The 20,537-nt window shown below is 60.1% G+C and overlaps 5 protein-coding genes across 6 annotated transcripts; 4 read left to right on the forward strand and 1 right to left on the reverse strand.

Annotated features, from left to right (window-relative positions):
- Positions 1-229: 229 nt before the first annotated feature.
- Positions 230-3,737, reverse strand: PAF1 (PAF1 homolog, Paf1/RNA polymerase II complex component). The gene is made up of 14 exons (XM_042894766.1): positions 3,652-3,737; positions 3,526-3,555; positions 3,350-3,442; positions 2,547-2,668; positions 2,386-2,452; positions 2,186-2,287; positions 1,987-2,092; positions 1,801-1,869; positions 1,606-1,709; positions 1,400-1,516; positions 1,078-1,206; positions 891-996; positions 717-804; positions 230-632 (listed from the first exon to the last, which is right to left on the reverse strand). The coding sequence occupies exons 1-14, from the start codon at positions 3,699-3,701 to the stop codon at positions 262-264; spliced, it is 1,554 nt and encodes a 517-aa protein (XP_042750700.1). The 5' UTR covers positions 3,702-3,737; the 3' UTR covers positions 230-261.
- A 121-nt stretch (positions 3,738-3,858) lies between these two features.
- MED29 (mediator complex subunit 29) lies at positions 3,859-5,066 on the forward strand. 2 transcript variants are annotated; one of them, XM_042894767.1, is made up of 4 exons: positions 3,859-4,071; positions 4,207-4,265; positions 4,533-4,617; positions 4,740-5,066. In XM_042894767.1, the coding sequence occupies exons 1-4, from the start codon at positions 3,874-3,876 to the stop codon at positions 5,037-5,039; spliced, it is 642 nt and encodes a 213-aa protein (XP_042750701.1). In that variant the 5' UTR covers positions 3,859-3,873; the 3' UTR covers positions 5,040-5,066. The 2 variants fall into 2 exon arrangements, with proteins under 2 accessions (XP_042750701.1, XP_042750702.1); XM_042894768.1 differs by having other exon boundaries at positions 4,774-5,066.
- A 1,494-nt stretch (positions 5,067-6,560) lies between these two features.
- LOC122193865 (mRNA decay activator protein ZFP36-like) lies at positions 6,561-7,583 on the forward strand. The gene is made up of 2 exons (XM_042894763.1): positions 6,561-6,669; positions 6,760-7,583. Exons 1-2 carry the CDS (start codon positions 6,625-6,627, stop codon positions 7,462-7,464), a joined length of 750 nt encoding a protein of 249 aa, XP_042750697.1. The 5' UTR covers positions 6,561-6,624; the 3' UTR covers positions 7,465-7,583.
- Positions 7,584-8,175: 592 nt separating this feature from the next.
- SUPT5H (SPT5 homolog, DSIF elongation factor subunit) lies at positions 8,176-15,900 on the forward strand. The gene is made up of 29 exons (XM_042894764.1): positions 8,176-8,650; positions 8,731-8,881; positions 8,965-9,030; positions 9,630-9,641; positions 9,765-9,834; positions 9,927-9,995; positions 10,086-10,151; positions 10,303-10,333; positions 10,416-10,484; positions 10,586-10,837; positions 10,917-11,006; positions 11,081-11,151; positions 11,283-11,388; positions 11,649-11,742; positions 11,821-11,957; positions 12,060-12,215; positions 12,335-12,481; positions 12,699-12,845; positions 13,066-13,191; positions 13,293-13,377; positions 13,466-13,570; positions 13,645-13,747; positions 13,829-13,956; positions 14,143-14,248; positions 14,461-14,619; positions 14,816-14,984; positions 15,057-15,260; positions 15,351-15,446; positions 15,672-15,900. Exons 1-29 carry the CDS (start codon positions 8,570-8,572, stop codon positions 15,813-15,815), a joined length of 3,240 nt encoding a protein of 1,079 aa, XP_042750698.1. The 5' UTR covers positions 8,176-8,569; the 3' UTR covers positions 15,816-15,900.
- Positions 15,901-18,415: 2,515 nt separating this feature from the next.
- On the forward strand, positions 18,416-20,318 carry TIMM50 (translocase of inner mitochondrial membrane 50). The gene is made up of 8 exons (XM_042894761.1): positions 18,416-18,437; positions 18,628-18,753; positions 19,013-19,132; positions 19,219-19,323; positions 19,406-19,504; positions 19,603-19,759; positions 19,843-19,949; positions 20,049-20,318. Exons 2-8 carry the CDS (start codon positions 18,667-18,669, stop codon positions 20,151-20,153), a joined length of 780 nt encoding a protein of 259 aa, XP_042750695.1. The 5' UTR covers positions 18,416-18,437; positions 18,628-18,666; the 3' UTR covers positions 20,154-20,318.
- Positions 20,319-20,537: the final 219 nt, after the last annotated feature.

Below are 20,537 nucleotides of genomic sequence, written 5' to 3' on the forward strand. Positions count from 1 at the left end.
GTACACGTAGCGCCACGGCCCTCGAGATAGAAACGTTATTTTAGATACATTTTATTATGAATAACTTTTGTTATGACTATGGCTGGTAACCATGACTACGTTATTAAAGATAAAAATAAAAATAAAATTAAAAAAAAAAACAACACAACCAAACCAAACCAAAAAATAACCCACCCAACCCCCATCTGCCTTTTTCTGGGGGGGGGGGGGGGGGGGAGGAGGGGGGGCGCGGATTCCCCCCCCCCCCCCCCCCCCCCAGCTTCAGTCGCTGGAAGAATCAGAGGCTTCACTGGGGCTCTCGTCATCTGAAGCTTCGCTGGGGCTGAGCCGGGGGCTGCGGGGCGGCCCCCCCTCACTGCCCCCACCTTCCGATTCTTCCTCCTCATCGTCCTCTTCTTCATCCTCGTCGTCGTCGCTGCCAAAGATCTCTTCCTGGTCTCGGGCAGCGCGGGCGGCATCGCTGCCCCCCCGCCGGGCCCCCCTGGCCTCCTCCTCCTCTTCATCTTCTGCCTCGTCCTCGCTGCGAGCTGAACCTCCCTGCTCGCTGCTGCTGGCACCGGAGCCTTCAGCATCCTCTTCTTCATCGCCACTCGCCGCTCCCTCGCTCTCGCTGCCTTTCTCCCGCTCTTCATCTAGGGAGAGATCAGTGAGAGCTGAGCCATCAAGGCAAGGCCACCCCCATGGAAGGAGCGCTGCCTGCCCCCAACGCTGCTCACCTGAGCCTGCCGCCTCCTTCTCAGCCTCCATCTCCTCCTCCTCCTCTTCCTCAGGCTCGTGGTTCTCCAGCTGCGCCCTCCGTGCCTCCTGCAAAGGCAAACTCACTCAGCTGCCCCCTGGGAGGGGAGGCAGAAGGTGGCCCAAAGGGTCGGGGGGGCTGCTGGGGGTCCTACTTGTGCTTCCAGCTCCTTCTCGTTCATGTCGCGGTGCTTCACCACCAGCACTGCGTTGGTGCCTGACTGCACCCCTGCCCGCGCTCTGCGCTTGCTCAGCCGCACCCTGAGGGCCAGAGGGGGTCAGGCAGCCCTGTTATCATCCTTCCCCCCCCCCCCTTTTGCAAAGTGAGGCTCCCAACCTCACCTGGTCTCCAGCTCGTTGTAGTAAACGCCATCACCCTCCCGGAAGATAAAGAAGTAGTTCTCCTCGTAGCCCTTGCTGGCTTTGTTTTTCACGTTCCAGTTGTACTCACGTGCAATCTTGTAGTCATACCTGGTGAGGGAATGCAGGTCAGGAGATGAGAATTAACTGGGACGGTAGGACCTCCCCCTCCAAACCGTCCCTCCCTGCTGTCAGACCATCTCTTCCCTTCTTCTTCCAGACCCCCTCCAGAAAAACCCAGAGGCACTCTTGATTTGCCTTCTGTTGTAGGGTGCCCCCCTGCCCCAAGCCCACTCCCCCATACACATCCTCAGGGGCGTAGTCCATCTCCTCCTCCTGATCCCTCTTCCGTTTGCGCAGCGTCTCCTCCACGGGAAGGAAATAGGCCACAAACTGGTTCCCCTCCTCGTCCATCATCCCCCTGGGGGCAGGAAAATGTTAACGCAGCTGTAGGGGGCAACCATCACCCCCCCCTCCTCAGCCCTTGGGGTCCAGCTCCATCCTATTCACCTGATCATGGCCTGGGACATCATTTCCAGTGCTGCAGCACCGCTCGTGTCCTTCGGCGCTGGATCCGAGTCAAAGATGACTTGGGCACAGGGATTGATCCACATCTGGGGCAGGGACAAAAGCAGAGGTGTTTGGGGCCACAACAAACCCCCCCCCCAACCCCCCTAAGCACACGCCACGCACCCCACACCCTACCTTGAAGTCAGGGAAGACGGGCATGACTTCGATGGGGGTGACGCGAGGTTTGCTGTAGTGCTGTGTGATCTGAGGGGATTTGGGGGGGGGGGGGGGGGAGAACCACACGGGATGGGGTCAAGACTCCCAAAAGCAGGGTGGGAGACCCCAACCCGCCCCCATCCCCCCCCTCAAATCCCTTCTCACCGCTTTCTGAGCGTCTTCAAAAGTCTTCTCGATGGCGGCAATTTGGCTGTCGCGGTCTTTGTAAATCTCTTCTTCTGTGAACTGTTGTTTCACCGAGACTCCGATCCTGGATAGGGACGGGCACAGAGGCAGCCGGGGAGGTTCGGGGGGCGGGGGGACGAGGAGGTTGTGCCCCTCCTGCACCCTCCTTCAGACTCACTTGACCTCGGGTTTCTCGTTGGACACGCCGTAGCGGTTGAACTCGGTGGAGATGTACTCGGTCTTTCGCATCCATGGCACCACCTTCGCGTGCTGCTGTGACCTGAGCCACAGGTGGGTCACAGGTGTGACAGAGGATGGATTCGGAGGGGAGATCTATTCCCCCCACCCGTTCCAGGGAGGGCCTGAATACGCCGTTACCTCTTGGAGCTGGTGGGTGCCTGGATCTCCTCCTCCAGCAGCTTCTCATCCGCCGGGTCCAGGAGCACTACCAAAGAAATCCTCCAGTATCCCCCCCCCCAGCCTTGGCTCCCCACCGCCTCCCACCGAGGGGCAGGGACACCCCTAAGGGCTGAGCTCACCACCGGGGTCGATGCGGTAGGTGTCGGGGTTGATGAGGTCGATGGTGACACCCAGGTCAGGCTCAGTCAGCAGGTCGTGCTTGTGCTGCTTCTCCAGAGACGTGGCCTTGTACTGCACGAACCTGGAGAGCGTGACGTAGAATCACAGAAACACCAAGGTTGGAGAAGAACTACAAGATCACCCAGTCCAACCGTCCATCCATCACCAGCAGCTCTCACTAAACCACGTCCCTCAACACAAAATCCCTTGAACACCTCCAGGGTCGGTGGCTCCACCACCTCCCTGCGCAGCCCATTCCAGTGCCTGACCGCTCTTTCAGAAAAGCAGTATTTCCTAACCTCCAGCCCAAATCTCCCCTGGCGCAGTTTGAAGCCATTCTCTCCGGTCCTATCACTGTTACAAGAGAGAAGAGGCTGACCTCCAGCTCACTACAACCTCCCTTCAGGTAGTTATAGAGAGCAATAAGGTCTCCCCTGGGCCTCCTCTTCTCCAGACTGAACAATCCCAGCTCCTTCGGCCGCCCATCATAAGGCCCCATTGTGCTCCAGACCCCTCACCAGCTTTGTCGCCCTTCTTTGAACCTGCTCCTGGGCCTCAACGTCTTTCTTGCAGTGAGGGCCCAAAACTGGACACAGCACTCGAGGTGCAGCTTCACCAGAGCTGAGTACAGGGCGACAGCTAATTCCCTGTTCCTGCTGGCAGCCCTGTTTCTGATGACGACGGGTCCCAGGACCACCCCAAGAACCCAAAATTCGCTTCTAAACAACCCGGGACCCCACTGCCTCCATTGCCCCCAGCATACCGGTTCTGGTCGAAGGGGTAGGTGATGAACTTGGGGTCGAAGGGGATGTCGGGGAGGCTGTTGCAGTATTTCACCCGGCACACCACGCCCGACCTGCAGGCAGCGCTGTCAGCGGGGGGGGGGGGGGAAACAGGGACCCCCCTGGACTCCCCTTTAGAGACCGAGTCCCCCCTCACCTCTCGGGCAGCGTTCGGTGGGAGCTGGGCCTGTGGGGAGACAGAGAAGGGAGGGGGCGTGAAGGGAGAGCTCCGCAGCCCCCTGACGTCACGCCCCTCGCTCGTGACGTCACGGCCGTGACGTACCGGTGACCCGGCTCCTCCCGCTGCGCCTGCGTCTGGATGGTGGGCGCCATGGCGGGGCCTGGAGGCGGCGGCGGCCCTGTGCAGGCACCGAGCCGGACAGCCGCGGCCGGAAGCGAGAGAAGGACTTCCGGTCGGTGAGAGGGCCCTCGGGTGTGACGTCACTTCCGGACGCGGGCGCGCGCAAGGCCGACTGGGAGCGGAAGTGAAGGGAGCAGCGGGAAAATGGCGGCGCCCTCACAGCCACCGCCGGGACCGCCAGCCGCGCCTGCGCCGCCGCCGCTGTCCGCCGCTCCCGGACCTGGACAAGGAGCGGGACCGGGACCGCCGCTTCCGGCGCAGGTGGCGGCCGCGCAGGCGCAGGACTTCGACCCGGTGCAGCGATTCCGGCTGCTCATCCCGCAACTGAAGGAAAGCCTGCAGGTGGGCGGGGCCTGCCGATGCGGGGCGGGGCCTTCAGCTATCGGGGCGGGCGAGCCGTTCCCGGGGTTGGGGGACGAAGCCGGGGCCGGCGGTGTGGGATCCCGCCGTATGTGATCCGCTGTGCTCGCCTCGCAGACGCTGATGAAGGTGGCGGCGCAGAACCTGGTGCAGAACTCCAACATCGACAACGGGCAGTGAGTGAGCCCGGCAGGGTGCTCACCTACGGACCCCAGTCCCATCCCCGCCTCCCCCCCCCCCCCCCCCAAGACCCCCACCGGTTTCTCTGGGTCCTACCCAAAGTCCCCAGGCTTCTCTCCCTGCCTCCAGCAGCCTCTTCAAGCTCCCTCTCCCCCCCCCCCCCCCCCCCCCAGTCATTCTCTAGGCCCCCTTCCTTGGCCCCCCAGTGTCACCCTGGCCATGTGGTGACAGTGGGGGTGATGGTGGCCGTGTCCCATGGGCAGAAAGAGCGCCGACGGAGCCTTGCAACGCTTTGACAAGAGCCTGGAGGAGTTCTACGCACTGTGCGATCAGCTTGAGCTCTGCCTTGTGAGTGGCTCTCCAAGCGCTGTTTTTTGCGCCCCCCTCCCTCCCATTTTCACTTCCCATTTTCCTTTGGCAACGTCCTTTGCACACTCCTTGTCCTTCCCCCTCCCCCCCGGCACACGCAGCCCCATGTCCCCTCTGGTGACACCCCCTCTCCAGCGCCTGGCGCACGAGTGCCTCTCACAGAGCTTCGACAGTGCAAAGCATGCACCTGCGTTGGTGCCAGCGGCTCCCAAAGGCGAGGGGGCTGCCGGCGAGAGCCTGCCCTACAACCAGTACCTGCCCCTCATCAAGGCACAGATTGCAGGTGCCAAGGACATCCACAACGCCCTGCTGGAGGGTGCCAACAAGATCACCGGCAAGCTGCCCCCCACGGGGGGACCCTGATGAGGTCGTGGGGGTGGGAAGCGGGCAGCTTCCTATAATAATAACAATAAAGGCACCCACGTGCATGGCAGCGTCCCTGAGGATTCCTGGGGGGGGTGTTTCTAAGCGGTGTGAAGGTCAGATATATGTAGAGGGTGTCACCCTACGTGTGGGGGGATTGCCTGTGCGTTGAGGTGGATGATGGGGGAGGGATCATCCATATAGAGGCAACGTGATGACACCAAGCTGAGCGGTGCAGTCGATGCATTGGCAGGAAGGGAAGCCATCCAGATGCACCTGGACAGGCTGGAAAAGTGGGCCCATGAAAACCTCATGAGGTTCAATAAGGAGGCTGTGGATGCCCCATCCCTGCAGGCATTGAAGGCCAGGCTGGATGTGGCTCTGGGCAGCCTGGGCTGCTGACTGGTGACCTGCACACAGCAGGGGGTTGGAACTGGATGAGCATCGTGGTCCTTTTCAACCCAGGCCATTCTGTGAGTCTGTGGGTCCCTATGAGGGATCTACAGGTCTATAGGTCCCTATGAGGATCTATGGGTCTCTGGGAATCTATGTGTCCTTCTGTGTCTCCTGGCAGCCCTGCACATAGCAGGGGGTTGGAACTGGATGAACATTGTGGGTCTTTGCAACCCAGGCCATACTATGAGTCTATGAGTCCCTAAAGGTCCCTATGGGAATCTATGGGTCTCTATGGGTCCCTGTAGCCAGGGCTGGAAGGGACCTCAAGGATCACGAATCTCCAACCCCCTGCCACACGCAGGGCCATCAACCTCCACATTTCACAGCAGCCCAGGCTGCCCAGGGCCCCATCCAACCCGGCCTTGAACACCTCCAGGGATGGACGGGGCATCACAGCCTCTCTGGGCAGCTGTTCAGCCCCTCACCGCTCTCACAGCACAGACATCCAACCTCCATCTGCCCTGCCTCAACTTCCAACCATTTCCCCTCGTCCTGCTGTTACCAACCCTTTCCAAGAGCTGACTCCCCTCCTGTCTGCAGGCTCCCTTTAGGCACTGCAGGCTGCAATGCGGTCACCCTGCAGCCTTCCTTTCTCCATGCTGAACGAGCCCAGCTTGTCTTCACAGTGGAGGTGCTGCAGCCCCCTGATCATCTTCGTGGCTCCAAGCTCTCTCTGTCTTTCTTGCACTGGGGGCTCCGGCCCTGGACGCAGAGCTGCAGACGGGGCCTCACGAGAGCAGAGCAGAGGGGGATGATCACCTCCCCGTCCCTCTGCTGATGGAGCCCAGGACCCCACTGATCCATCCAGCGCCGCACCCATCGCATCCACATCCCTTCCATTTGGAGAGAAAGACGCGGTGGAAGGGGGGGGCAGCGTCAAAAGTTCTTGCTCAAGTCCAGGTGAATGACATCGCTCACCCACGCGCCGATCCTCGGTTCCCGGCACGATGACTCAGCCCAGCCCTCCCCGAGCCGCCCCTCCTCGCCTCTTCGCTGACGTCGTCCCCCGTCCCCCCCATCTCCCCCCAACGCGCTGAGCTCATGGCCGCGCCTCGCTCCAACTTCCGGCCACGCCCACCCGCCTTCGTGACGTCACGGGAGCGCCCCACTAGAAAAGCACCGCGGTTCAACGCTGCCCGGCAGTTCCGCTCTTCCTCTTCTATCGCCATGGCTGCCGCTACAGCTGGCCCAGCTCCGGAGCCGCTGCGTCAGGTACGGATCGTCGTCCTGTTCTTCACCCTCCCTCCCCTCGCTTCCCTCGGATCCCGCTGCCGTCTGACACCGACCGTTTCTCCGTTATAGGGCCCGTTTTGCGGTCAGCCTCCCTCCGAGCCGTCCCCGGAGCCCCCGCTGCCTCCTCGCTCCCCGTGGTGCCCGCCGTCCCCGGAGCTGGGCCGCCTCCTGCGCTCCCTCAGCGCTCCGAGCGGCCGCTCCGTGCCCCCCCCTCCCGGTTTCTCTCCTCGGCTCCGCGGGGCTCCTCCCGGCCTGACCCGCCCGCAGCCCTCCGACACCGCATTGTTGGCTTTGGCGGCGCTGACTTTGGGCACGGATCCGCCCGGGACCGTCCCGGTGCCGTTCCCGTCTCGCAGATCGGCTCAGCTCTCCTCTCTCGGCCTGGCGCTTCTGTCTCCGACGTCGAACGAATCGTCCCAGCTGTCACCGTCGCTTTCCCCTCCTCAATCTCCGTTCGGCTTCTCCTTGTCACCGCCCTCCTCGCCGCCGTCCCCGCTCTACAAGACCGAACTGTGCCGCCCTTTTACCGCTACCGGCCGTTGCCGCTATGGTGCCCGCTGTCAGTTTGCCCACGGCCCCGAGGAGCTGCGGGGGCTCCGCCGCCACCCCAAGTACCGCACGCAGCCGTGCAGCACCTTCCAGCGCTGCGGGACGTGCCCGTATGGCTCCCGCTGCCACTTCCTGCATGGCCCCGCACCGGCGGAGGGTAACACGGGCAGCCCGGGCAGCCCCCACCGCCTCCCAGTGTTTGACCGTATCTCAGTGTCGGAATGAGGGGTGTGGTGATGGTCCCTCCCCAGAGAAAGGGAACCCTCCTTCCTTCCTCCCCCCTCCGCCAGGAACTTTGGGCTGAAGGAGGCGGAGTTGTCAGATGTAGCATCCCTGGGGCGGGGGGGGGGGGGGGGGGGGGGGGCCACGCTGTGCTCGGGCCCAGTGGTAATAAGTGGGAAGTGGGGGGAGGAGGAGGAGGAGAGGGAGACGAGGCTGGCAGGTCCTGTCGTCTCCCTCCCTGCCCTGATTTTTGCCTTTATTTATTACTCACTCAGTGCCTTAGGGGCGTTCCTGTCCCTGTGTATGACTTTTTTCTTTTTTTTTTCTTTTTTCGGTGGCCAGAGGTTTTATATTGTATTTATGTGTTTTATAATTGGGGGGGGGGAGAGGGGTGAAGGGAAAATGCTGATTTTTTTTTTCTTTTTTTTTTTTTTTTTTTCCTTTTTGTTTTAAATAAATCAACAAACTCTTTCTTTGGTGTTGGTTGCTCTGTTGTCCGGGGGAGGGAGAGGGGGGAAGGAGGAAAGGAGCGGAGCGGAGCTGTGACGTCAAACCCCGCCCCGTGACAGCTCCCTGCAGCGCCAGTGCCTCTGCCGCGCCCTTTTTGGCCCTTCCAGGCCACCACCGCCTCCGTCTAATCACGTGACCAAGAGCCCTCCGCTCTGCACACCGCCTATGAACACGTAACGGAGGCTAAGCTCGCGAGAAGTGCTGGGTGACCGAAATCGGAAGTGCTCACCCCTTGACATCTTCTCGCAGTGCGATTTCCTCCTCTAGGACTATTTTTGGCCCTTCCAGGCCACCACCGCCTCTGTCTAATCATGTGACCAAGCGTGTTCCGCTCTACCTAACGCCTACGAACACGTGACGGAGACTAAGCTCGCGAGAAGTGCTGGCTGACCGGAACCGGATGGAGGGAGGCGGAAGTGCTGTCCTCCTGGCGGCGGGGCCTGCTGGGGGCGGGCCGGTGCTGCTCTCCGTTCCCCCTTTTGCCACCGGGCCCCCTTTTAAGCCCTGGGATCTCCCCTCCGTGCCCTCAACGTCTTCTCGTGTCTGCTTCCCGCTCCCTTAGCGCATCTCTGAGCTCCTCCCCTCCCCCCTCACCATCATGTCGGACAGCGACGACAGCAACTTCTCAGAGGAGGAGAGCGAACGCAGCAGCGAGGCGGAGGAGGCTGAAGAAGCTGAGGTGAGGCTGAACGTGTGGGGCGTGCGCCGTGCCCCGCCTTCCCCGGCCCTCAGCATCCCCCCCCCTTCACCGCTGTGCAGGCCGAGGAGGAGCGCGCCAGTGCAGCGGGCAGCGAGAAGGAAGAGGTGGAGGAGGAGGAGGAGGAGGAATACGATGAAGAGGAGGAGGAGGAAGATGACGACCGGCCTGCTAAGAAGCCACGGCATGGCGGCTTTATCTTAGATGAAGCCGGTGAGCTGGGGGGTGGAGCAGGGATGGTGGGGGGGCCTCGGCTGCCTCCGGATTTTGCTCTCACTGCTGTGATCCCCCCCCAGATGTGGATGATGAATACGAGGATGAAGATCAGTGGGAAGATGGAGCTGAGGACATCCTGGAGAAAGGTGAGGAGGTTGCTTTGGGGGCTCCCCAGCTTTGAGGATGCTCCCTGGGGCTTCGAGATCCGCCTCGGGCTTTGGTCCCTGCTCTCTGGCCTTAAGGCCAGAAGAGGATGGAAGCAGAGCTCTGTGGTGGTACGGCTCCTCTGGGAGAGGTGCGCCATTCTGGGTTGCAGTGCTGTGCTGCTGGATTGGTTTTGGTGCAGCTCTTCTGGGTTAAAACACTGGGTTGGCTGCTGTTGCTCTTTCCCCACCTCTGAGCGTGTTTTTCTCCCCAAGCCCCACACTCAGGGGTGGGAATGGGACTGTGTGGCCCCTGACCCCTCACCTCCCTCATCCCAACTGTCTGTCTTTCTGTCCACCCTTTGTCTGTCTGCTTAGCGCATTTCATTCACACCTGCCTGGTTTTATTTTTTACCCCTTTTTTTTTTCATTATTATTTTTTAATTTTATTTAAACGTTTCTTGTGTTTTCCTTTCCCCTCCTGTGCTGCCGTCTTAATTTTGTTCCTTCCCCTTTGTTCCCCCTCACCCATGGGTGGTTTTGCCGCTATTATTTGCTCCATACTGTCTGCCCTCCACCGCCACCTCCTTGTTCCCGAGCAGAAGAGATTGAAGGTAAGCTTGAGTCAGTCTGAGCCCCCCTGGGGGGGCCAACCGCTGCCACCCCCTGGGGCCAGCTAAGCCCAGCCACGTCCCTGTGCTGCTGTGAGCCGCATTCGACCCTCCTCTTCCTTGCAGCTTCCAACATTGACAATGTGGTGTTGGATGAGGACCGCTCTGGTGCTCGGCGGCTGCAGAATCTCTGGAGGTGATGCCAGCTCTGTCTGTGCGCCGCCCCTTTGCCCCCTGAGAGGCTGTGGGAGTTGTGCTGATGCCCGGTTCCACCTTCTCCACCTACAGGGACCAACGTGAAGAAGAGCTGGGCGAGTACTATATGAAGAAATACGCCAAGTCCTCAGTGGGAGAGACGTGAGTTGGGAGACGTGGCTTTGCCACCCTGCCTTAGTGCCTGTCAAGGATTGTACTGTTTCATTTTATTGTCCAATTTTATTTTACCAGTGTTTATGGTGGCTCTGATGAGCTCTCAGATGACATCACACAGCAGCAGCTGCTGCCCGGAGTCAAGTGAGTGTCTTGGGGTAGAAAACACATGGATTTTTTGGGGAAAAAAAATGAGATATTCAGGTCTGTGTTACGCTGAGCTGCCCAGCCAGGTCTCTGGCAGGTTTAGCCAGCTCAGGCCACCCTGTAAATGCCTTTCTCTGGTCCTGTGCAGGGATCCCAATCTCTGGACAGTGAAATGCAAGGTAAGCACTAGGGATCTTTGGAGTCAAAATCGGCGTTTGGGAGGCATCTTCTCAACCCTAAAGCAACCTGTTTCCACCACAGATCGGAGAGGAGCGTGCTACAGCCATTGCTCTGATGAGGAAGTTCATTGCATACCAGTTCACTGACACGGTGAGGCCGCAGGGAGCCACGTGGCAGCTGGGGGGGCTGCACCACCTGCTGCTGTACCACCTGCACCCCTCCGGCCCTCATGCGCCCCCTGGTTCCTCCAGCCCTTGCAGATCAAGTCGGTGGTGGCCCCCGAGCACGTCAAAGGATACATCTACGTGGAGGCCTACAAGCAGACGCACGTGAAGCAGGCGATTGAGGGGGTAGGGAATCTGCGGATGGGTTACTGGAACCAGCAGATGGTGCCCATCAAGGAGATGACGGACGTGCTGAAAGTGGTGAAGGAGGTAACCAACCTGAAGCCAAAGTCCTGGGTGCGTCTGAAGAGGGGAATCTACAAGGATGACATCGCCCAGGTGAGGCAGGAAGGCACAGGAGCCCCGCGGTGGGGAGCTGAGGACAACCGGCTCACTGCCACCCTGTCCCTGTGGGCAGGTGGATTACGTGGAGCCCAGCCAGAACCAGATTTCCTTAAAGATGATCCCCCGAATTGACTTTGACCGTATCAAAGCCCGAATGAGTCTGGTAAGTGGGGCGCTCTTGCATGGTGCTGCTGTGCTGGGGCTCGTTTGCTTATCGTGTTGCCTCCCAATCTGCAGAAGGACTGGTTTGCCAAGAGGAAAAAGTTCAAGCGACCCCCTCAGAGGCTTTTTGATGCCGAGAAGATCAGGTAGGTGGTGGCATCAGAGAACATCAGACTGAAAGAAAACCAACACGACAACCATGCTTGGAAAAAAAATGCCCTCTGGTGGGCTGTCCTCCACGAGGGGGTGATTTGGTTTTGCCTCTGTCTTGGTTCAGGTCTCTGGGAGGTGACGTGGCTTCTGACGGAGACTTTCTCATCTTTGAAGGCAACCGTTACAGCCGCAAGGGCTTTCTCTTCAAGAGCTTCGCCATGTCAGCAGTGGTGAGCGTGGGACTCTGTTCAGATCCAACCTAAGCCCGTCTCCTTTCCCCCCAAAACTGCTTTCCTTCTCGTGTCAAGACCCGAACGCTGAGTTACTGGGGGGAAAGAGGGTGGTGGGAGGCCAGAAACTCCCTGTTCTCTGGTAGCGATGGCCGCAGTCGTGGTGCACGGCCTGTTTGGCATTGGCACGGCTTAGGGAAGTAGGTGAGTTCTGGAGAGGAGTGGGATGTCGTGGCCACCACCAGCTCTGTTCCTGACAGATAACAGAGGGTGTGAAGCCCACCTTGTCAGAGCTGGAGAAGTTTGAAGACCAGCCTGAAGGCATTGACCTGGAGGTGGTGACAGAGAGCACGGGTATGCGGGTGCCTCTTCACGCACGCTGCTGTTTCCCGTGCGTTGTTGTCCCCTGACTCTCTCTGTTGTCACCCCTAGGGAAGGAGCGTGAGCATAATTTCCAGCCTGGTGACAACGTGGAGGTGTGTGAGGGTGAACTGATCAACCTGCAGGGCAAGATCCTCAGCGTCGATGGCAACAAGATCACTATCATGCCCAAACACGAGGACTTGAAGGTAGCACAGCACCCAGGGAGCAGCTTCGTGTGGCTGCTGCAGCCTCACCAGGACGCTGCGTGCCTCTTCCCCAGCGCCTGCAGAGTTCTGCTTTTCTTTTAGGACATGCTGGAATTCCCAGCTCAGGAGCTGCGGAAATATTTCAAGATGGGTGACCACGTGAAGGTGATCGCAGGGCGCTTTGAGGGTGACACGGGCCTCATTGTTAGGGTGGAGGAGAACTTCGTCATCCTCTTCTCAGACCTCACCATGCACGAGGTGAGCGGAGGGGTGGAAGGCCACACTTTGGCTCAGTGTGATGCCGGTGGGAAGGGGAGAAAGGGGGGAAATTGGTCGTGGCAGCTGCGTTTCATTCATTCTTCCTGGCCCACCACCAGCTCAAGGTTCTGCCACGGGACCTGCAGCTCTGCTCAGAGACGGCGTCGGGTGTGGATGTGGGGGGACAACATGAATGGGGTGAACTGGTGCAGCTGGACCCCCAGACAGTGGGTGTTATTGTACGACTGGAGCGTGAGACCTTCCAGGTGAGCCCCGGTTGCCCGTGATGCTGGAAGGAGCTTTGCTGTTTTTTCCTGTGTGTGTTTTCGGGTGTCTTGAAGACTAGAAAGCAGTTTCCATGTGCAGCCCTGTGCCAGAAACGCCTCCCCACCTTCTGTTTTGCATCTATGCAGTCCGTGCTGCCTTGGAGGGCTGTTTTGGGCAGCACCCCTCCAGCTTTTGCCATTCCTGTTTGTGTTTCAGGTGTTGAACATGTACGGAAAGGTGGTGACGGTGCGGCACCAGGCTGTCACCAGGAAGAAGGACAACCGCTTCGCTGTCGCCCTCGACTCAGAACAGAACAACATCCACGTCAAGGACATCGTCAAAGTCATAGATGGGCCCCACTCGGTAGGAACCGTGGGGTTGGGGGTGACTGGGGTGAGACTTTTTGGTCACCTTGGCCTGGTCCTGGTCTGCCATAGATGCTCTGGATTTGTTGGTGCTTTTCTGGGTTGGTTTTTTTTTTTGGCACGTAGGGAACACTGGGTTTTTCCTGACAGCCTTCTGAGTCCTGTTGCTGGGGGAGGTCCTGCCACCCCCCCGAGGCTCAACCCTGCCACTGTCACAGGGTCGTGAGGGAGAGATCAGGCACCTCTTCCGGGGCTTCGCCTTCCTGCACTGCAAGAAGCTGGTGGAGAATGGTGGCATGTTTGTCTGCAAGACCCGACACCTTGTCCTGGCTGGTGGTTCCAAGGTGGGGGCACACCGGGGGTCAGTGATGGCTGCTGGAGGGGGCCGTGACCCTGTGCCTTTGTTGCTGCTGCTCTCCAGCACCGTTTTCTTTCCCTTCCGCAGCCACGGGACGTCACCAATTTCACTGTAGGCAGCTTTGCTCCCATGAGCCCTCGTATCAGCAGCCCAATGCATCCCAGTGGGGCCGGTAAGCGTTGCAGGGGTGCCTCCAGGGCCAAGAGAGCGTCCCCAAGGACTTCCTGCTCAGCCTGAGCCCTCGCTTCCTTGTCCTTCAGGCCAGCGTGGTGGCTTCGGTGGAGGTGGCATGAGCCGTGGGCGCGGGCGGCGGGACAACGACCTGATTGGGCAGACGGTGCGCATCTCCCAGGGACCTTACAAAGGTGAGTGGTTTTCGGATGGCAAGAAGCTGTGGGTTGCCCTGGTTCCCTCGTCAAATGACCGTTGGGACTCATAGGCTACATCGGGGTGGTGAAGGATGCAACGGAGTCGACGGCCCGGGTGGAGCTGCATTCTACCTGCCAGACCATCTCGGTGGACCGCCAGCGCCTGACCACCGTGTGAGTACAAGGACGGGGAGCTGTGCTGCTCCCTCTGCAGGACGGCCTCTTAGGGGCTTCTTCACATCCTTGATGCTGCAGGGGTTCAAGGCGCCCGGGTGGGATGACGTCGACCTACGGACGGACCCCCATGTATGGGTCCCAGACCCCCATGTACGGCTCTGGCTCCCGCACTCCCATGTATGGCTCCCAGACGCCCCTCCATGATGGTGAGTGGCGCTGGGGATCGACAGAGAGGGGATGGAGTTTAAGTGGGTTCTGGGGTGATCTTTTGGTTGGAAAGGGGTGTGTGAAGGAGGCTTTGAGGATGAGGAGGGGACGGGGCTGAGGTGGAGGGGACGGGACTCGGTGGGGAGGCAGAGGGTTCTGACGCAGCCATTGTGGGGCTGTTGCAGGCAGCCGCACGCCACATTATGGCTCACAGACTCCGCTTCACGATGGCAGCCGCACGCCTGCTCAGAGCGGCGCCTGGGACCCCAACAACCCCAACACACCTTCCAGGTGAGTGCAGGGGGGGGAGGAGGGGCTGCTGACCAGGACAGACCCACCGCAGGGTCTGCGGTTACTGTGATGTCCCCAACATCATCACAACAGTCACTTTTGGGATCTCTGATCGTTGCCATGGCTCCAGCGATTCTGGATTGTCCTCACTGCAGGGGCCCAGTCACTGAACTGAGCTGGCTGTGGTGATGAGGTTTGTCTTCCTTCCACAGAGCCGATGAGGACTTTGAATATGGCTTTGATGACGAGCCCACGCCCTCACCACAAGGCTACGGTGGCACCCCCAACCCACAGACCCCTGGTTATCCTGACCCTTCATCACCGCAGGTCACCCAGCCGTACAACCCCCAGACCCCTGGCACGCCAGCCATGTGAGCATTCCTTCCACTCTGCACTGGCCCTGGAACTCTGGGAGGGGAACCACAGCTCTGTGGAACCACAGTTGGGATCCTGAGGGGAGACTGCAGCCCCAGAGGATCCCAAACCGTGGCTCTGGGTTGACATAATGTTCCCTGAGGTCTCCTACATGCAACACAGCATCCCCATGACTCCCTCTCACCCTGGCAGGTACAACACTGACCAGTTCTCACCCTACGCTGTGCCATCTCCACAAGGCTCCTACCAGCCCAGCCCCAGCCCCCAGAGCTACCACCAAGTGGCCCCCAGCCCTGTGGGCTATCAGAACACCCATTCACCAGCCAGCTACCACCCAACGCCATCACCGATGGCCTACCAGGTACCCCCAGTTCCACTCCCTTGCCTCCCATAGCCTCCCACTGCTGCTTATGCTGCCTTCTCTCTCCCTCAGGCAAGCCCTAGCCCCAGTCCAGTGGGCTACAGCCCCATGACACCTGGGGCACCATCTCCAGGGGGCTATAACCCCCACACCCCTGGTTCAGGCATCGAGCAGAGCTCCAGCGACTGGGTGACCACTGACATCCAAGTGAAGGTCCGGGACACCTATCTGGATAGCCAGGCAGTGGGACAGACCGGGGTGATCCGCAGCGTCACGGTGAGCCCACGGTGGTACCACGTGTGGGGCGGTGACAGGACTGTAACAAACCTTATCACCGATTCTCTGTTCTCCCCTTCACCCCCGCAGGGTGGAATGTGTTCTGTGTACCTGAAGGACAGTGAGAAAGTGGTGAGCATCTCCAGTGAGCACCTGGAGCCCGTCACCCCCACCAAGAGCAACAAGGTACGCTCATCACCGCTCCCCATGCCGCCCCTGCCCCTCTTGGGCTCAGCCTCCCCCTCCTGCCTTGCCCGGGGACCCCCTTGGCTCTCCCACCCCTTTCAGTCCCCTTCACTCTCCCTGGATCCCACCGCACAGCATAGGGGAGGGCTCATGGATCCCCGTGGCCCTTCCTGGGCTACCTACCAGATACCCCTCAGCCCCATTGGGCTCCTGCTGTCCCCACAGGTGAAGGTGATCCTGGGCGAGGACCGCGAGGCTACCGGCATCCTGCTCAGCATCGACGGTGAGGACGGGATTGTGCGCATGGACCTGGACGAGCAGCTCAAGATCCTCAACCTGCGCTTCCTGGGCAAGCTGCTGGAGGCCTGAGCGCTGCTTGGGTCCCCTTCGTTTTTCTCCCCGGCCGCCCGTTTAAAGCGAGATGGCCGTATCCAATAAACGCTTGTGACCCCTCGACCCGCATTCCCTTGAACGCGGCGCTCCGAGGCGAGACTTTCCTGTCCGGGCCTCCACCCTTCCAGCGGCTCTTCCTCCGCCGCTGTTTTGCGCTCTCACGGCCCTCCACAGCCGTCCGCGTCTCCTCCGAAGAAGAGGCGGCGGCGCGACTTACACGGCGTGCTTCCGGGAGGGCGCGGGGGGTGATGGGCATTGTAGGCACTGCTAGCCAGTCAGCGCCGAGCGCGCGGCATGCCGGGAAGCGTGGCAGCGGGAGACGGCGCGGCGCTTTCAGCCAATTAGACCCGGCCGCGGGGGTTGTCGGGAAGCGTGGCGACAGGGATGATAGCGCGGTGCGCAGCTCGTCGGGGAAACGGGCGGCTTCCAGCCAATCAGCGCCGACCGCTGGGCATGCCGGGAAGCGTGGCGATTGGAGACGGCGCGGCGCTGCAGCCAATCAGTGGTCCCCGCGCTGCACGCCGGGAAGCGCGGCGCTTTCAGCCAGTCATCAGCGCCGACCGCTGGGCACGCCGGGAAGCGTGGCTTTCCCAGCCTTAGAGACGAGCGCTGCGGGAAAATGGCGGCGACGGCGGCGGCGCGTGGGGCCCGCATCGCCCTCGCGGCCCACCGGGCCCTCGCCGCGCTGAGTCGCGCCGTGAGCAGCAGCGGTGCGGGCACTTCCGGTACGGAAGCGGTGCTGCAGGAACGGCTACGGCAGCAGCAGGCGGTAGGAGGCGTGGGAAGGGCCGGTCCAGAGGGCTCGGTGCTCGCAGCGGAGCCTCCGGGCCTCACCGTCATCCTTACGCAGGGCCTGGAGGGAACCCCGGGGCGGCCGAACCCCGGTAACGAGGAGGAGGAGCAGCGGAGGAAGCAGCGCTTGGCGGCCGTTCGGCGACTGGCCCTGCGGCTGGCGGGGCTGCTGGGTGCCGGTACCGGCATCACCATCATCTACATCTTCGGTAAGGACCCCCGCGGTGCTGCAGTCCGATCCCCGTCCCCCACCCAACCCCAAACCCCGCCTCACGTTCTTCCCTCCCCCCCAGGCAGCAACGCCGTGGATGAACACGGAGCCAAGGTGAGCTGCGTGTCCCCACGCCGGTGATCCGTGTTGGGAATGGCCAAATAATTGTTGTCAGGACGGTATTTCTGATAAAAAGCGGATTTTATTCGCGATTGCAATGGCAGGAGCAGCGCTAAGGCACAATGAAAGCTTTTTCCTTACGAAGGCAGGCTGAGGGAGCTGGGCTCGTTCAGCATGGAGAAAAGAAGGCTGCGGGGTTCATTGCAGCCTGCAGTACCTAAAGAGAGCCTGCAGACAGGCGGGGGAGTCAGCTCTTGGAAAGGGTTGGTAACAGCAGGACGAGGGGAAATGGTTTGGAGTCGAGGGAGGGCAGATGGAGGTTGGATATCAGGGGAAGTTGTGTGCTGTGAGAGCGGTGAGGGGCTGAACAGCTGCCCAGAGAGGCTGTGATGCCCCGTCCATCCCTGGAGGTGTTCGAGGCTGGGTTGGATGGGGCCCTGGGCAGCCTTGTGTGATGTTAAATGTGGAGGTTGGTGGCCCTGCGTGTGGCAGGGGGTTGGAGCTTCGTGACCCTTGAGGTCCCTTCCAGCCCTGGCCGTTCTGTGATTCTTTGTACCCTTTTTACCTGCCCCCCTCCCCCGTTTCCCCATTGGCTGGGTGCTCCAGGTTCACAATCTTCTCCAAGGTTTCCATCTGTTCATTGCTGTCTTGCATTCAGCTGCCACCCCCTTGTTTCCGAGTTGTCTCAGTGCTCTCCTTGTATTCATATGGTGATTTTCTTCAAACCCTTCGTTAAACAAAGAACACCGGGGGATGGAGGGGGGGATGCCAGGCCTTCCCGATGTCTCTTCAGGCTCTTCCTTGGGCATGCCACGATTTGCTCTCTGCTGCATATCGTGCAGGGTATTCCTGCAATATGCATGGCAAAATATGCCTATACACACCTGTATGCTGAGCACGCATTCCCGTGGAAGGTTCTCTAGAAGATAAGCGATGCAAACTATCAGAACCTCTCCCAAGTAAAGTAAAAAAGACTCCCAACAAGAACTGTGCCAGCGGAGACCATGAAATAAAAAAAAATAGGATTTAGTTCTAATGCAGAAACATTTGACTCCTAAATCCATCACGGCTCTGCACTGCCCTCAAAACCAACCAGGGGAGGCTTCCCATTTCGTGGTGGTTTTTGTTTCCCCCCTCCCCCTTCCCCTCCATCCAAAGCCCCTTTTTGGGGCCGTCTGAGAAGAGCTGTCAGGGTTTGATGTGCGGCCTGGGGGGGAGCTGTGAATTGTTCCCCTTCATCCGGGGCTGTTGGGACATCAAAAGGGCAGGGGGAAAATAGCCAGGGGGTGACAAAGCAATCGGCAGGATGGTGAGAAAATCAACGAGGGGCGGAAGGAAGCGCTGCTAGCACAGGAAAACCACCTCACCTAGCTGTAAATCACCCTGCCTGGGGTTCCCTCTTCCCACCCTTTTGGTCGTGGTTTTTCTTGCATTTGTTTTCCTTTCCCTGCAGGTCCCCGATGAGTTTGATGGTGGTGAGTAACAAACGGAGCAGGGGGGGGGAGGCGGCGGCGGCCCTTGCAGGGGATGGGGGACAAGTTGTGTCCCCTGGGCTGCTTTGACACATGGCAGCGGCCTTTTGTGATGTTGTTAGCACCAGCTGGTTGCCCCAGCGGGGCTTTTTCTCCTACGTGTTGTTTCTTTTCGTTTCTATGGGGATGGTAGGAAGAAAGAGATTGGGATTTTCACCCTCCTTGAGACCCCATGCATTCACCCATGCTTGGTTCCACAGACCCTGTGGGCATCCAGCAGCTCCGCAGGACATATAAGTACTTCAAGGACTACAGGCAGGTGCGTGGGGCTTTCCCCATTTGGGTTTTTATCTCCTTTCGGGGCTGTTCTTGTTGGAAGCCTTGCTGATGTCAGCAGCAGCAGCACTTTAAGACCCCCGTGCTCTTCGGGGGGATCTTTGCCCTCATCCTGGCGACGTCGTGGCCTGGTTTTGGGGTTTTACTGTGGATCTTATTGGGGGGGGGGAGGATTCTCATCCCTGTTTGAAGGGCCTTTGTCCCAGCATTGGTGGCCTGTCTCTTGCTCTTTCTCAATCAAGATGATCATCGAGCCCACCAGTGCCAAGCTGCTGCCAGACCCTCTGCGTGAGCCCTACTACCAGCCGCCCTACACTCTGGTCATCGAGCTCACCGACGTCTTGCTGCACCCCGAATGGTCGGTGAGTGGCAGCCTGTTGTTCCTGCCTCCCTTCCTTTGCTGACGGCCTCATCTCTTGCCCCCTTCTGCCTCCTTTCTCTGCTCCAGCTCATCACTGGCTGGCGTTTCAAGAAGCGTCCGGGCATCGACAGCCTCCTGCAGCAGCTCGCGCCGCTCTACGAGATCGTCATCTTCACCTCCGAAACGGGCATGGTGTGTGCAGCCGTGGGGAAGGGGCTGCAGCCCAAAGATGGGCTCGACTCGATCCCCCCCCTACTCGTCTTTCTATCCCCAGACTGCCTTCCCCCTCATCGACAGCATCGACCCGCACGGCTTCATCTCCTACCGCCTCTTCCGCGATGCCACCCGTTACATGGATGGGCACCACGTCAAGGTGGGGACGGGGAGAGGGATGAGGGACACGTCGGTGCCCCCCCCCCCCCGCCCCCCCGGCCCTATGGCAGCCCTTCTCTGTCCCCTATCCACCCCCAGGACATCTCCTGCCTCAACAGAGATCCTGCCAAGGTGGTGGTGGTGGACTGCCGCAAGGAAGCCTTCTGCCTGCAGCCCTACAACGGCCTGGCGCTGCGCCGCTGGGACGGCAGCTCCGATGATCGCGCCCTCTACGACCTCACTGCTTTCCTCAAAAGTGAGGAGAAAAAAAGAACCCCACATCCTGCCCAGCACCTCTCCCTGCCCAGCCCTGATGTGTTCCCACCCCGCTTCCCTCAGCCATTGCCCTCAGTGGTGTTGAAGACGTGAGGAGCGTGCTGGAGAACTACGCGCTGGAGGACGATCCGCTGGCGGCTTTTAAACGCCGCCGGTCGCAGCTGGAGGAGGTGAGGAGGCTGGGAGAAGACGTGGGAGAGTGAGGAAGGCGCCGAGGTGCAGCGACATCTGAAGGGCGACGGGTGTTTTGTGCTCTGGTTGGGATGCAGGAGGAGCAGCAGCGTTTGGCTGAGATGGCGCAGGGCAAGAAGCCGACGGGGCTCTTCCTGGGCGCCCTGGCTGGCCGTCTCTGGGCACGATCCAAGCAGCAGTGATGGCCCAAGATGTTGTCATCGTGTCACCAGGACGTTGTCATCGCGTTTACTGCATGCTTGGACTTGACTGGTGGTCCTGGCGCTGTGTCTGAGCTACATTTCTTTTTTCTGTTTTGTTATTTTGGGAGGTTTGGCTCCGCGAGGGTGAATAAAGGGTTACGTGGAGCCGTGGGGATTCTACTGCTGCTTTTGTGATGGGGGGCAGGGAGTGTTGTCACCTCTCCCGCTGTCCTGGGGCCTGTGGGAGGATGGAAGAAGCACAGGGGGGCGGCTGCCTCCCCCCCTTTTCCCCCCTATGGGGGTGTGCTGTAGGTGGGGTCGGAGGTGTGGTTTATAACAGGATGGGGCCTGGTCCTTATCAGGGGGTTCCAGGGGTGGCAGCGG

This window comes from Lagopus leucura, unplaced genomic scaffold (assembly GCF_019238085.1).
Source record: "Lagopus leucura isolate 7727_CA_CO unplaced genomic scaffold, USGS_WTPT01 250-1_obj-0_obj, whole genome shotgun sequence".
Lineage (NCBI taxonomy): Eukaryota > Metazoa > Chordata > Aves > Galliformes > Phasianidae > Lagopus > Lagopus leucura.

Excerpts from the sequence above, each read along its gene's own strand:
- PAF1 (XM_042894766.1), bottom strand. The coding sequence starts at position 3,701 with ATGGCGCCCACCATCCAGACGCAGGCGCAGCGGGAGGAGCCGGGTCAC. Across the intron at positions 2,453-2,546 it reads CTACCGCATCGACCCCGGTG|TGCTCCTGGACCCGGCGGAT; the intron begins GTGAGCTCAGCC and ends TTTCTTTGGTAG. Across the intron at positions 1,870-1,986 it reads TTGAAGACGCTCAGAAAGCG|ATCACACAGCACTACAGCAA; the intron begins GTGAGAAGGGAT and ends AAATCCCCTCAG.
- MED29 (XM_042894767.1), top strand. The coding sequence starts at position 3,874 with ATGGCGGCGCCCTCACAGCCACCGCCGGGACCGCCAGCCGCGCCTGCG. Across the intron at positions 4,266-4,532 it reads TCCAACATCGACAACGGGCA|AAAGAGCGCCGACGGAGCCT; the intron begins GTGAGTGAGCCC and ends TCCCATGGGCAG. Across the intron at positions 4,618-4,739 it reads ATCAGCTTGAGCTCTGCCTT|CCCCATGTCCCCTCTGGTGA; the intron begins GTGAGTGGCTCT and ends CGGCACACGCAG.
- LOC122193865 (XM_042894763.1), top strand. The coding sequence starts at position 6,625 with ATGGCTGCCGCTACAGCTGGCCCAGCTCCGGAGCCGCTGCGTCAG. Across the intron at positions 6,670-6,759 it reads CTCCGGAGCCGCTGCGTCAG|GGCCCGTTTTGCGGTCAGCC; the intron begins GTACGGATCGTC and ends TCTCCGTTATAG.
- SUPT5H (XM_042894764.1), top strand. The coding sequence starts at position 8,570 with ATGTCGGACAGCGACGACAGCAACTTCTCAGAGGAGGAGAGCGAACGC. Across the intron at positions 11,389-11,648 it reads GCTTCGCCATGTCAGCAGTG|ATAACAGAGGGTGTGAAGCC; the intron begins GTGAGCGTGGGA and ends TGTTCCTGACAG. Across the intron at positions 15,261-15,350 it reads GGGTGATCCGCAGCGTCACG|GGTGGAATGTGTTCTGTGTA; the intron begins GTGAGCCCACGG and ends TCACCCCCGCAG.
- TIMM50 (XM_042894761.1), top strand. The coding sequence starts at position 18,667 with ATGCATTCACCCATGCTTGGTTCCACAGACCCTGTGGGCATCCAGCAG. Across the intron at positions 18,754-19,012 it reads ACTTCAAGGACTACAGGCAG|ATGATCATCGAGCCCACCAG; the intron begins GTGCGTGGGGCT and ends TTCTCAATCAAG. Across the intron at positions 19,950-20,048 it reads GCCGGTCGCAGCTGGAGGAG|GAGGAGCAGCAGCGTTTGGC; the intron begins GTGAGGAGGCTG and ends GTTGGGATGCAG.